Here is a 14,113-nt window from a genome sequence, read left to right as displayed (position 1 = left end):
AGTGTGCAGCCTTGAGGGATGGTGGGTGCTCACACAGGCCTTTCAGAGACCTGCAGGAGACCTTTTTGGGTTCTTGGCACCTGTCTGCCTATCCAGGGCTCTTTGCTGTGGAGAAACCTAACTCTGCATGTTAAAGTCTGTATATGCTAGAAAGTGATGGTTAGTTTCTGAAATACCTAAGGATTCCACAAAATAATTTCCCTAAGACCATCTAAAATGTAATTCAAAGTAGTGAAGGATAATCAATGGAAATAAAATCAATATGAACATAGTTTGACATTGCAAGTCTCTAAGTAGAGTCACTACAAGTAACATGTTACAGTGATGGTGAAAAAGAAAAAAAGAGAAAGGAAAAAGAAATTACGGTGCTATCTTTTGCCATTAAAGAAATGGTGTTGTCCAGCTTTCAAAACCCCGGGAACACAAGAGTTTAAACCAGGGCATGTGGGCAATGATGGAGAACCCGGCTCCTTCAACCAGAGAGGTATCTCAGCTCCCCCACATGTGAAGTGAAGTCGCTCAGTCATGTCTGACTCTTTGCAACCCCATGGACTGTAGCCTGCCAGGCTTCTCTGTCCATGGAATTTTCCAGGCAAGAATACTGGAGTGGGTTGCCATTTCCTTCTCCAGAGCAACTTCCTGACCCAGGGATCAAACCCAGGTCTCCCACAATGCAGGCAGACTCTTTACCATCTGAGCCACCAGGGAAGCCCCCTCAGGGCTGAAATAGAACCTATGTCACCAAGACAGCCGGAGATGAGCGCATGTAAGAGCTTGAACTAGACACTCACACATGCACCCTAAGAATGTCAGCTACTGTGGAGAGACATGTGATGATGCTCCTTGTCAGGCATGAGTCTGAAGAAACATTGCAGCATACACATATGGAAAAGTGATAAGAAAATTAGCTCAGGGAGGGAGGAGTCAAAGGAAAGAGCAGGATGACTACATTAAAGACGTGAAGATGTTTCTCTCTGAAGGACTTGTCTTGAAAGATAAAGGAAAGAGTTTAAAATTTTAGCCTAATAAGGTAGAAAATGAGACTGGACCAATGATAAAAAAAAATAAAAAATAAGCCCCCAAACAAAAGCCATTAACAGCCGAAGAGAGAAAAGGGACCTGTTTTCTAATGCACTAGACACAATTTCCTGTGAGTTAATGCCAAGGTGTAGAAGAAACGCTGGAACGCAACAAGCACCTGCTTTCCGTGTGGCGCGGCATACAGGGCGTCGCTGACACTTCCCTCTTCCTTGTGCGTACTGGCGTCTCCAGGCCGCCTGCGGCTGGACGACAGGTGCGAGTCAGTGTCTGCGTCCTCCTCATAGCCCAGCATTTCAAAGGATGGCAGAGAAGATCTTCTTCCTGCTTCATTCTGCCAGTGCGGTCTGTATTAGGACATTCAAGATCAAGATAAAAGAACAAGCCACTTAACAGCTCACCCTGGTTTATATACATGTAGTAAATGCACTGCCTCCAAGTCCCACTGTGACGTACTATGATCACACGACAAAATAGGCAAAAGCTAAAGGATGAAACCATCCACTGTTCCATCTCTTTGTACACTGATAGAATTTCTTTCCAGTTTTTCACCTAGATTTTTATAGTTATAATCCCTGTATACATATACAATTTGCCTCCCTGTTAATAAGTTTTTAAAGTCAGACTTGAGTAGATACATCAGTTCAGTCAGCTATTCTCCTTACTTAGGTTCCCTCCCCCCAAGTTTTTACCGACACAAACAGCTCTGTAATGAACATCAACGTGCAATCTCTTCTGTATTGAAGATTCATCCCATAAAACCACCATATGGAGAAAGGCTGAGTCAAGCAGTATGAACATTTCACAGGTCCACAGGCATCCACACAGAATCACTTCCCCAACCCGTGACTATGTCAGTAATAATTGTCTCAGCTCAGTCACTTCAGACGTGTCCAACTCTCCGTGGCCCCATGGACCACGGCCTGCCAGGCTCCTCAGTCCATGGGATTCTCCAGGCAAGAATACTGGAGTGGGTTGCCAGTTCCTTCTCCAGTGATAAAGTATGAAGTGAGTGAAGTGAGTGGAGTGAAGACGCTCAGTCGTGTCCGACTCTTTGCGACCCCATGGACTGTAGCCTACCAGGCTCTTCTGTCCATGAATAATTGTCTAAAACTTGCTAAAAGAATGTAAGTGAAGTGAAACTCGCTCAGTTGGGTCTGACTCTTTGCGACCCCATGGGCTATACAGTCCATGGAATTCTCCAGGCCAGAATACTGGAGTGGGTAGCCTTTCCCTTCTCCAGGGGATCTTCTCAACCCAGGGATCGAACCCAGGTCTCCTGCATTGCAGGCGGATTCTTTACCAGCTAAGCCACAAGGGAAGCCCAAAGAAGGTAAACCTCACTGCAAAAATGTGCATTTCTTACTGAGACTGGGTGTTTTTCCATATATTTGTGTGTGAGTCTCAGTTCTTCTATTGTGAATTGTCTGCTCGTGTCCTTTGTCCTTTCATCTACTCTGATTCTAGTACATCCATTCCAATTTGAAATGAACTTTTCCACCTACAAAAATTAAAACTGTGACTTTGTATTTACTAGAAATATTTTCTCAATTCTGTTGATTTTATTTTGGCTATGTAAATTTTTTTAACATACAGATGATTTAAAAATAAATTTTTTTTTTAACCTTCCAAATTCTTAGCTCAGAAGCAAACAGTAGTCATCTCCCTCTGAGAGGTTTGATTGGACTGGATATAGGACTTCGTGATCTTATTTCTATGTATATACAAATAAAGCCTTTCATTCAATAGGAATTTGTTTCGGTGCATGAATTACGCAAGGCTGAAACCTGATTTTTTTCTAATGCTGCTAATGAATAAACTGTTGAATCCCGTCCTTTCCCTTTGATCTGTGGGGCTGCCTTTATTAGAGTTTCAATATGCCTGCAAACACTAGGCTCACCTCAGGGCATTTTTGTGCACCTCTTTGTCGCTGATCCAACACTCTTTTAACTACTTCAATATATGTCTTAAAATATGATGGGGCTAACACAGCCTTCCCCGAGTCAATATTCTTCCCTTCCAGATATCCTTTTACAGTCTTATCTGATTATTCTTTCCAGTGAATTTCAGAATCACTTCCTCATCTTCAGCTCTTATTCAGCCAAAGTATAAATTCTCAGCAGGAGCAAAACAGGCTATATTCAAACATCTCAAAAATGGAATCAAGATTAAAATTCAAAAACCAAAAGTATAAACACATCCTAGTGTAGCTCAGTCAATAAAGAATCCACCTGCAATACCGGAATCCACCTGTGATACAGGAGACCCAGGTTCAATTCCTGGGTCTGGAAGATCCCCTGGAGAAGGAAATGGCAACCCACTCCAGTATTCTTGCCAGGAAAATCCCATGGACAGAGGAGCATGGCGGGCTACAGTCCATGGGGTTGCAAGATTCAGACATGACTTAGCAATTAAACCACCAACATCCTAGAAGGAAATGTGTGAGCATTTGTATAACGCTGCAATAAGGAAAATCTTTCTAGATTTGACAATAATGTCAGAACTACAAACACTGATACTTCTTACTACATAAAAAATACAGAATTTTTTGGTATGTTTAAAAAAAAAAAACCTCAAATATCAAAACTGAATAAACATGGCAGATAAAAGCCAAATCTGGTGATGTATTCCCCACCCCAACCCCACGAGCCCTTAAAGTGTCTTCTCACAACCTTGGAACAGGACACCCAAGGTCCCCTAAGCCTGCCCACTCCTCCAGCACCATCTCAGATGACTCCCACCTCATTTGACTCCTCCCAGCCACAAATACCCTCCCCTTCAGACGCTCATGTGTGTCATACTCCCTATTCTCTGTCTAAAAAGCTCATCCCTGCCCCATGCTGACCAACTCCTAGCTCCCAGGCCATTCCCAGCTGGTTCCTGTACATCCCCCAGCTCTTCCCCAATGCCTCCTCCCTCCGGAGGAAACCTTCCTGCTCCTTAGCCCTGTGTCAGCGCTAACCCAGCTCAAGCAACAGAGAAAATGATGTTAAAGAAGAACGGTTACAGTACAGGCATCAACAAAGGCAAATTCAACAGTGTGACCGTTCAGAGAGGACACTCATGAGAAGCTGTGACGGACAACTCTTGCCATCGAAGGTTATGGCTAAAAGCAACACTGAATTCACGGCCTCGGTGCTGCCATGAAAGCAACCGGTGTCTTCATAAGCTGTAATTTAACAAGATCCACTCTGGAGAAAATCTGGATACAATCCAAGACTGATTAATGTTCCAGGACATTACTTCTTTGACACTGGTGATGAAAACCTGTGTCCTAAGCTCTAGTCACAACCACACACACACACACACACACACACACACACACACACACACACACACACACACACGCAGAGCTGCTCCCCCTTTGCCCTGAGAGGAAGCCGAGCCCGGGAGATGGTCCTTACTGATGCCTCAGCTCTGAGATAGTGGCGTAGGGCTCGATCAAACTGTCCTTTTCCATGTAGGTCATGTTGCTCTCAGAGTGGGATCTCCGGCGAGGCTGAGGAATGGCAACGGTCCGGCCAGTCAGTGTCGTCGCTAGAATGGCTGCGGCCAGAGCAGATCTGTGGACAAATCACCCCAGTGAGTCAGTGAGACACAGACCCTCAAGCTGAAGGTTGAACAACAGGACATGTGAATTAATCAAGGTTTACTTTCAGCTCTACAGTGTTCAGGGCGTATCTACTGACTATACGCCTGCAGTCAGCCGGCTATGTACCATTGCTTCATTCCCACAGCAACTGAATGAATAGATAATATTATCATCTCTGTTTTTCACAGACATTAAATGACTTGTCTAAGCTTTCCTAGTTAATGGAAGATGAAACCAGGTCTGTGATCCAAGCAGTCTATATTCAGGTAGTGTTCTTATTAGAATGAAAGATTGGAATGGAAAAAAAAGAGAGAAATAACAAGATATCAAAGAAATGAAAAGGAATTTGAAAGTCTTACAAATTATTCAAAACTATAATACAGGAAAGTGTGAAAGTGTTAGTCGCTCAGTCGTTTCTGACTCTTTGCAATCCGTGGACTAGAGCCTGCCAGGCTCCTCTGCCCATGCAATTTTCCAGGCAAGAATACTGGAGTGGGCAGCCATTCCTTTCTCCAGGGGATCTTTCCAACCCAGGGATCAAACCTGAATCTCCTGCACTGCAGGCAGATTCTTTACCATCTGAGCCACCAGGGAAGCCCTATACTAGAGGAAAGACAGAATATCAGGTTTACCCTCCCACCTGAAAAATCAAAATAAACAATTAATTGTCCCAGCTTACTGCCTGAGAGAATGTCCTGGTTACAGCACAGAGAGGAGGAAATGAGGTGGAGATGGGCAGATTCTCTCAAGTTGTGGGAATGGAGTGGAAAGTCAGGGAACACCAGGGCAGATAGAATCTGCAGGACAGAGTACCAGAGAGGAGAGAGCTGAATTGAGAGAACTCAAGAAACCAGCAGGAGGCCCCACCGAGAGCTCCGCAAAATACTCCTCAGTGCATGCATGCGAGGACACGGCCCAAGGCGGGGGAGACGCACCCAGCAGGATGAGAGGGACGGTGCCAGGTGCTCACGCACGGCTGCGGACAGCGCCCGTTCCCCCCAGACAGATGGGAGAGCGTTGTGATCCAGGGGACACTGGGCACAGCACTCCGAAAGTAGTGCAGAATTAACAGCCCTAGACTGAAAACCACTCTGACCCTGCCTAACAAAGCATAAAAGCAAGACCCAAAAGTTCAGTTCCAAGTAATTTAACTGTATCCCAGAACAAAATTCAACTAGACTTATAGGAATACAAAAATATCCAGCACTCAGCAAGGTAAGACTCACAACAGTGTCTAGCATGCAATCAAAGATAACCAGACATGCAAAGAGACAGAAAAACATGGCCTAAAACAAAGAGAATAATCAATCAAAACCCATCCAGAACTGAACTCACGTTAGAAGCAGCAGAGACAAACATTAAGACAGTTATTATAATTTTATTTCATATGTTCAAAAAGCTAAGCAGGGACACGGAATATTATTAAAAAGACCTGAACTTCAGGAGATGGAAATTACACCGGATGGGATTAACAGTTAGGTCACCTATTGCAGAAAAATTAGTGAAACTTGAAGGTAAAACAATAGAAAATAACCAAAATGAAACACAGAGAGAAAAAAAGAGAAGATCTGAGATTAAAAAAGGTATTGGTTCATGTTTTAAGCCACTACGTTTTGGGAATCCCCTGGCAGTTCAGTGGTTAGGATTCCTCGCATTCACAGCTAAGGGCCTGGGTTCAATCCCTGTTCAGGGAACTAAGATCCCACGAGCTGCTCGGCATGGCAGGAAAAAAAAAAGCCACTAAGTTTTGGTGTAATTAGTTACATGCCCAATAAATAACTTTCATCAAATGGTACTGGAACAACGGGCTACCCACATGCAAAAAAGACTTCCCTGGCGGTCCAGTGGTTAAGAACCCATCTTCCAATGCAGGGGATGAAGGTTCAATCCCTGGTTGGGAAACTAAGATCCCACATGCCACCCAGGCATCTAAGCCCTTGAACTGCAACTACTGAGCGTATGTGCTCTGGAGCTCGCTCGGACGTGTGCCACAGCTAGAGAAAAGCCTGCACGCTGCAACAAAAAAGATCCTGTCTGCTGAAACAAAGACCCAACGCAGCCAAAAATAAATACGTAAATAAAAACATTTTTAAAAATAAGTAAACACAATGGCATTGTATTTTTTTAAAAACTGAACTTGAATCCATACCTTGCACACGATATACAAAAATTAACTCAAAATGGAAACTCATGCTGTGTTGGTAGGACCATACATAGAATAATAATTTGGGAAATAGTTTGGCAGTTTCTTAATAGGTTAAATATACCCTGACTATGCTAAAGCTTTTGGCTGTGTGAATCACAACAAACTGTGGAAAATTCTTCAAGAGATGAGAATACCAGACCTTACCTGTCTCCTGAGAAACCTGTGTGCAGGTCAAGAAGGAACAGCTAGAACTGGACATGGAACAACTGACTGGTTCCAAATTGGGAAAGGAGTACATCAAGGCTGTATATTGCCACCCTGCTTATTTAACTTATGCAGAGTACATCATGTGAAATGCCAGGCTGGATGAATCACAAGCTGGAATCAAGACTGCTGGCAGAAATATCAACAACCTCAGATATGCAGATGATACCACTCTAACGGCAGAAAGTGAAGAGGAACTAAAGAGCCTCTTGATGAGTGTGAAAGATGAAAGTGAAAAAGCTGGCTTGAAAGTCAACATTCAAAAAATAAAGATCATGGCATCCAGTTCCATCACTTCATGGCAAATAGAAGGGGAAAAAGCAGAAGTAGTGGCAGATTTTATTTTCTTGGGCTCTAAAATCACTGCAGATGGTAACTGTAGCCATGAAATTAAAAGACACTGTCTCCTTGCAAGGAAAGCTACGACAAACCTAGTCAGCCTATTAAAAAGCAGAGACATCACTTTGCTGACAAAGGTCCGTATAGTCAAAGCTATGGTCTTTCTAGTAGTCATGCACAGATGTGAGAGCTGGATCATAAAGAAGGCTGAGTGGCAAAGAAGGGATATTTTTTGAATTGTGCTGTTGGAGAAGACTCCATAGGCCCTTGGACTGCTAGATCAAACCAGTCAATCCTAAAAGAAATCAACCCTGAATATTCACTGGAAGGACTGATGCTGAAGCTAAAGCTCCAATATTTTGGCCACCTGATATGAAGAGCCGACTCATTGGAAAAGACCCTGTTGGGAAAGAAGGAAGGCAAAAGCAGAAGGGGACAGCAGAGGATGAGATGGTTAGACAGCATTACTGACTCAGTGGACACGAATTTGAGAAAATTCCAAGAGATAGTGGAAGGCAGAGGAGCCTGGTGTGCTGCAGTCAGTGGGGTTGTAACGAGTCGGACATGACTTAGTGACTGAACAACAACTATATGATTCAGTCATTCTACTCCTAGATATTTTCACAAGAGAAATGAAAGCACAGGGCCAAAGATTTATGCACAAATATTCATGGCAGCTTTATTCCTAGTAGCCAGAAATGGAGAATCAGTCCACCAGTTGCTGAATAGACAGGTGAATGGACAGACAATTGCATATTCACATAATGGAATGCCATTCAGCAATTAAAAGGATGAATTACTGACTTTCACAACAATATGGATGAATCTCAAAATAATTATGCCGAGTGTAAGAAATCAGCATAATTGTTTTGTGTAATTCCGATTCTATAAAATACTAGAAAATGTAGACTAATCTATAGAGACAGAAAGCAGATGGATGGCTGCCTGGGAGGGTGAGGCTGACATGTGGGAAGTGAGAGAGCGGAAGGAGGGAGGAATTACAGAGTGGCACAAGGATACTGGAGGGGAAGATAGATACAGTAATTATCTTGATAGTGACGGTGATGGTCTCACGGGTATAAACATACATCAAAACTTATCAAAGCATTCATTCTAAATATGCACAGATTATATGTCCATTATATCATAAAACTGCTTTAAAAAAGATAAAAGACTGTCTAAAGCAGAAATAAGAACAATATACTTTGGGATTTATAACGTACATAATAAAATGTGTAACAACAGCAGCAAAGGATGGGAAAGAGGAAATACTAAATTCTTACACTGTTACACTAGGCGCAAACTGGAATAATGCCAGTGGAATAACACTAATCTGAATGTTAGTTTTCAGAAAAAAAATTATCTAGCAATAGCCCAAGTTTACCAAAACCAGGTTGATTATTTGGGGCTTATAAAAAATTACAATCCAGAAATATATTTTTGGAAAACATAGGAGACAATATAGATTTTCTAATGAGTCTACAGCACACTGGCCACAATACAGCTGCTACATAAACATTTAAGTTCTTTTTTTTTGCTTTTATTTGGCTGTGCCAGGTCTTAGTTACAAAATGTAGGATCTAGTTCTCTGACTAGAGATTGAACCTGGGCCCGCTGCATTGGGAGCACGGAGTCTTAGCCACTGGACCACCAGGGAAGTCTCCAAAAACATCTAGGTTCTAAGGGCACAACTTAAGGGTTGTTCACACAAAAACTGAAGAACCAACAAACCTACAATCCATCGCAGCAACGCCACCACCCACCAACCATGAGGCTCTAGGTCAGTGACTAACACCTGAATCCAAACAGAGCCTCCAACAGGACCTGTCTCCCGTTTGTTGAGAGGATGATATGAAATAAGGCCTCTTGAGCACTAACCAGAGTCCTTGGCACAAAGTAAACACTAATAAATGGCTATTCTTGTTATCAAGATTGCATTGAAGGAAAAAACAAACACTAGAAATACTTCGCTTCCCAGGGTGGCATTAGTGGTAAAGAACCTGCCAATACAGGAGACGTAAGAGATGAAGGTTGATCCCTGGGTTGGGAAGATCTCCTGGAAAAGGGCATGGCAACCCACTCCAGTATTCTTGCCTGGAAAATCCCTGAACAGAGGAACCTGGAGAGCTACAGTCCATGAGGTCACAAAAGAGTCGGACATGACTGACACAATTTAGCACACATTTAGCACAAAAATACTTCGAAGTGTTTATCAGGAGGCATACAATATTTCCAGTTTCAAAGAACACTAAAAAGAAGGTTCTACTCTTGAATAAACTTATCTCTCATAGTTAAGAGTTAAGCCATGCATCCAGGTATTTTATGAATAAAGACTAATCTAAAATTCTTCTGTGTCCAAAATCTTAAGAGGACACAGGCAGGGGCCTTAAGCACAAAAGAAAGTCCATTCTCTGGTGTGACAGGAGCACCGGATGAGGGGGAATCCCAGGCTTTGGCAAGTGAACTTGCTTCTCCTTCCTTCCTGCAAAGCAGTTCTTCTGAAAGGCAGACTTGAGTTTAAAAAGAAAATTATGTGCATAGTTTAAATAGTTTTTAACATACTATCCACCTAAATGTTTGGGCTTTAATGTTTTCTATTTTGAAAATTTGCTTTGGAGGAGGAAATGGCAACCCATTCCAGTAGTCTTGCCTGGAGAATCCCATGGACAGAGGAGCCTGGCAGGCTATAGTCCATGGGGTCGCAAGACTGAGTGACTAAACCACCATGAAATGTGAGAACTCCACAGACCTTACGGTCCACAGACCATGAGGCCACAGAGAAACCATATGGAGTGCTTCATTATGGAACCAGGATAGCATTTCAAAGGACATGATCCTAATCACTCTACTTCTGATTTTCTTACCCGTTTAACAGCTCCAGGACCCAGCACTTGGTGGCTGAGCTTAGGGACGACCTCAGTGCCTGCTCACCTGACTCACCTTGGTCTCTCTGGAGAGGGGTTGGGGCTGCGCGGAGGGGGTGAGCGGGGCACAGCGGGCTTCGGTGCGATGCTGGCTGCAGGGAGTAGGCCATGGATGATGTGTTTCTGTGCAAATGAAACCCGGCAGAGGTCAGCGGGATTATCTGTAGGTCTTGCGACCATCCCTCCCTGGGTCTGGGAGGGGACTGGCACTGGTCACCCAGGGATCTAGTCCCATCAGAAGGCCCAATCCTCCCCCCACCATCCTCCATCCATATCTGGCCAGGCAAGCGTGCCCACCCAGGGAGCTGCCCACTGTGGGGCCCTCTCGTCCTTCCTTCCTCAGAACAGCTTCCCCAACGATGACCCAGAGTCACCCTCCAGAACCCTACGTGGCTCCCAGCACTGCCCCTGCTGACCCTCCTCACTTGCTGCCCGCCCCCTCCCCTCCCCTCCCGCAGAACAGAAGCTTCCTGAGACAACCTGCTTGTCATTATCAATCCTGGAACTGTGGCACCTAGCACACTGCCTAACACCCGGTAAGGGCTTAATAACGATTTTAGGTCGTTTATCTTGAAGATGCGGAGTGACAGACACTGGTTCCTACACACAATGAAAGTCAGACAACCCGGCTTTAGGCAGGGCTGTCTGTGAGTGTAGCCCAGTCTTCACTTTCTGTGCACCAGCCATTTGCGTGAACCTACTAAAGGCAAAATGCCATGACAGCATTGAAGAAACCTGGTCCTCATCCTTAAGGAGGGCGAGTCCAGAGGAAAAACACCCAGCTGTTTATAACACGACAGAGAATTATGGCAAGCACCACGGGAGAGGTAAAGACAATGTCCTGAGGTGACCCAGGGAGAGAGGGGCTCCCTCAGGTCTGAGGCCAGCAAGGGGACCACTGATGTCCTGTTGGAGAAAATCTCAGAGCATTTAGACGGGGTCTTCGAAGATGCCCACTGCTTTCACATTTAGGAAATGGGGTAGAAAGACATTCCAGGAGGAGGGAGCAATGTGAACAAAGCGATGAAGCAAGACATTAGTGACAGTGGTGAAAATAAATACTCCAGTTCACTGGAGTACACAGGCATCTGAGATGCAGCGGCTAGAACAGTTGGCTGAGGGGCACAGTGAGGACTGTTTCCATTTAAGAGTTCTGATACCAGACTAAGGAACTCTTGTGACTTAGTGAGAAGCACCCACTGAAACTGGCCCTGGGAAAGACTAGTCAGGCTGGGGTGGGCACAAGGTACCAAGGAGTAGGGGGCATGACCAAGGGGAAGAGCCAGGGGTCTGAGCATCCTTCAGGAGTGGGGGATGTGCAGACCTTCCAAATGTCTCCTGCAACCCTCCCACCCACCCCCCCAGTTCCGCATGCACGGCCAACCCCAAGAGCAGGTGCTCCAGGGCCACCACTGCTGTGTCCCACCATCCTCCAGGATATATACGTTTGTCTGCCGCCTCTCCTACCCTTCACTGCCTGGCAGAGGCTCAAGGACAAAAAAAGCCTTTTCTTCACCTTTGAGTCCCCAGGGGAGAGCATCCAGTAGGTCCTCCAAAAAGGCCTTGTGAGTTCTGTTTATTTTTTTGATGGAGTGAATCTCCTATAGCAGGCTGAGTGTTTCTCCCCTGTACCACGATAATCACTTCCTAACTATGGTTCTCCTGCCCCAGTCTCTAAAACACAGGATGGTCCTATCTCAACCCAGCACGAAAACTCCCGTGGGCAGCCCCCCTCTCTTGTTGACATAGAAATGTCCTCTTGTGGCCCAGAAGGCTGCTACGGCTGCTGTCAGCTGGTTCCTGGCCATGGCCAGCCCTGCTCATCACTACTGTAAGGGTATCTCCATGCTGCAGCACTCAAAACTGCCTTCCCATTTCCACACAGCAAATGATTCATCCTTTGTCGGCCTTTTGTATATGCTGTTTTCTCCACCCAGAATTCTTCTTCCTTATTCCTCCCAAGGCCTAGGTCAACTCTCTGGGCTGTCTTTGCTGCCCCTTCCCTGGTACCCACCGCTAAAGCATTTTTTGCCTTACCATTTTGTGCTGAATGACTTACGGGTTTGTCTACCCTTTAGCCAGCGTGGCCATAGGCTCTCAATCAATTGTGGGGTATCTGGCACACACACACACAGTAGGAATTCAGTAACACAATAAAAACATCAATAAACATGCTGAGTTAGCAAAATTGCAATGGGAAAATATGCTTCAACTATGCCTTCACTGCTTCTCAACATCCACCTGTCGACAATGACTTCAGGGGACTTCCCTGGTGGTCCACTGGTAGAGTCCTCCTTCCAATGGAGGCGAAGCAGTTTCAATCCTTGGTAGGGAACTAAGGTCCCACGTGCCTCAGGGCAACTAAGCCCACACACCACAACCAGAGAAGTCCTCACCCTTTGCAAAGAAGACCCACCACAGCCAAAAAAAAAAAAAAGACTTCAGCAAGTCATACAGCTGAGAACAGGAAGCTGAGTTAGACATGCTTTAGGAATTCCAATTTGAAAGGGAGTTCAGGAGTACCCTTATCAAAATGCTTTCTCTGCATTTAAAGTGCTGAGTTTATGGAGAACTGGATGTAAGCAGGTTTGGGGGTTCACCAGGCAAGTATGAAAAAGAAAAACAGGAGGAAGGCGACTCGAGTGGAGGGTAGTGGTTATAATGATGACCCACGGAATGAGAAATCAGAACCGGGAAAGACAGCAATGAGGACCCTGGTAGGATAAATAGACTTGGGGGGGTGGCAAGAACTGTCGGTACCAGGCTTATTAGTAGGAGGAGGGGTCAACGAATGAGCCTGGGAGTGTGTGCCGGCAGTGACAGAATTGCCATGGAAGTTTCGCAGGGAAGCATTCCAGGCAAAAGAAAAAGTAAAGGCTGAAGGAATAGCAAGATGGGAAGAGCTGGAGCGTCCATATGTGTGACTTGAGGGCAATGGGCACGAATCAGAATTGCATTTTAAAAGAATCCCTTTGGGTGCTTTGTGAAGAATGGACATAGGGAAAGGGAAAGAGTGGAGACCGAGAAACAGGGAGGAGATGCTGCAGCAGTCCAGGTAGATGCTGGAGGACGGGGTAGGAGCGGGGGTGGTTAGTAGAGGCACATGGTGGAGTGTACGTGGTACGGGGCGGAGGGAGGAATCCAGAATGACATCCCACCGGGAACTAGGAAGTAGTGTGTCGGCAGGAGTGAACTCCCCGCCACCCGAGCGAAAGTTACAGGCGAGACAGGGCGAGTCCTATCAACTGAGGCCGACACTAGAATAGGAAATTAATGTTCTAAACACTAAACAGCCGGGCTTCTCGAAAGGAAAACCGCTTCCTGTTGGGCCGCTATCTTGTCTCCATCCCAAATCCCAACCCCTCCCCACTTAACTCCCGGCCCCACGGGCCAGAACGCAGGCTGGATGCAGATATACTTACATATTGCCTCTTGCGGCCTCTCCGAAACCCCAGGAGCATCCTTGCTGTGGTTGATCGCCAGACCCTTACTGGACTGCACAGAAGATCGGAGGTGAAGACCACTCCCTAAAGTCTGCCGACGCCTCGAGTTGGCCTAGCCCCAGACGCCTCTTCTCAGCTACGGACTTCGCAACAACCACGTCTGCCGTTGGCTCCGCTTTTGCTCCGACCAATCAGAGCGAAGGTTACTTCACGTCCGTCGCTCTTGGCAACCAGAGGGTACCACTCAAATCCTTAACAGGGCCTCGCTGTCCGTTCTCTTATTGGTTAGATCAGTTGTCGATTTCTGAGGCCATAGCCTATCCGGCGCCAGGGGAGGAGGAGGGCGGGCAAGAAGAGAGAGTAACGG

General features: G+C 45.5%; 1 protein-coding gene across 18 annotated transcripts in view; it reads right to left on the bottom strand.

Annotated features, from left to right (window-relative positions):
• Positions 1–13,908, bottom strand: part of CEP89 (centrosomal protein 89) — a 73,937-nt gene extending 60,029 nt beyond the window's left edge. For all 18 annotated transcript variants that reach the window (XR_014059550.1, XR_014059548.1, XR_014059552.1 and 15 more), the window contains exons 1-4: positions 13,726–13,908; positions 10,320–10,426; positions 4,443–4,601; positions 1,199–1,385 (exon numbers count right to left, since the gene is read on the bottom strand). Coding sequence is in view for 14 of the 18 variants with exons in the window: in XM_081510421.1 (XP_081366547.1) it covers positions 1,199–1,385; positions 4,443–4,601; positions 10,320–10,426; positions 13,726–13,764 (492 nt within the window). In the remaining 4 variants the exon portion in view is untranslated. The remainder of the gene's footprint in view (positions 1–1,198; positions 1,386–4,442; positions 4,602–10,319; positions 10,427–13,725) is intronic.
• Between the last annotated feature and the right edge of the window lie 205 nt (positions 13,909–14,113).

This window comes from Giraffa tippelskirchi, chromosome 7 (assembly GCF_054371585.1).
Source record: "Giraffa tippelskirchi isolate mGirTip1 chromosome 7, T2T-mGirTip1v1.2.pri, whole genome shotgun sequence".
Taxonomy (NCBI): domain Eukaryota; kingdom Metazoa; phylum Chordata; class Mammalia; order Artiodactyla; family Giraffidae; genus Giraffa; species Giraffa tippelskirchi.
Note: the sequence above shows the minus strand (reverse complement) of the source record. Positions and strands in the feature narration are given on the sequence as shown.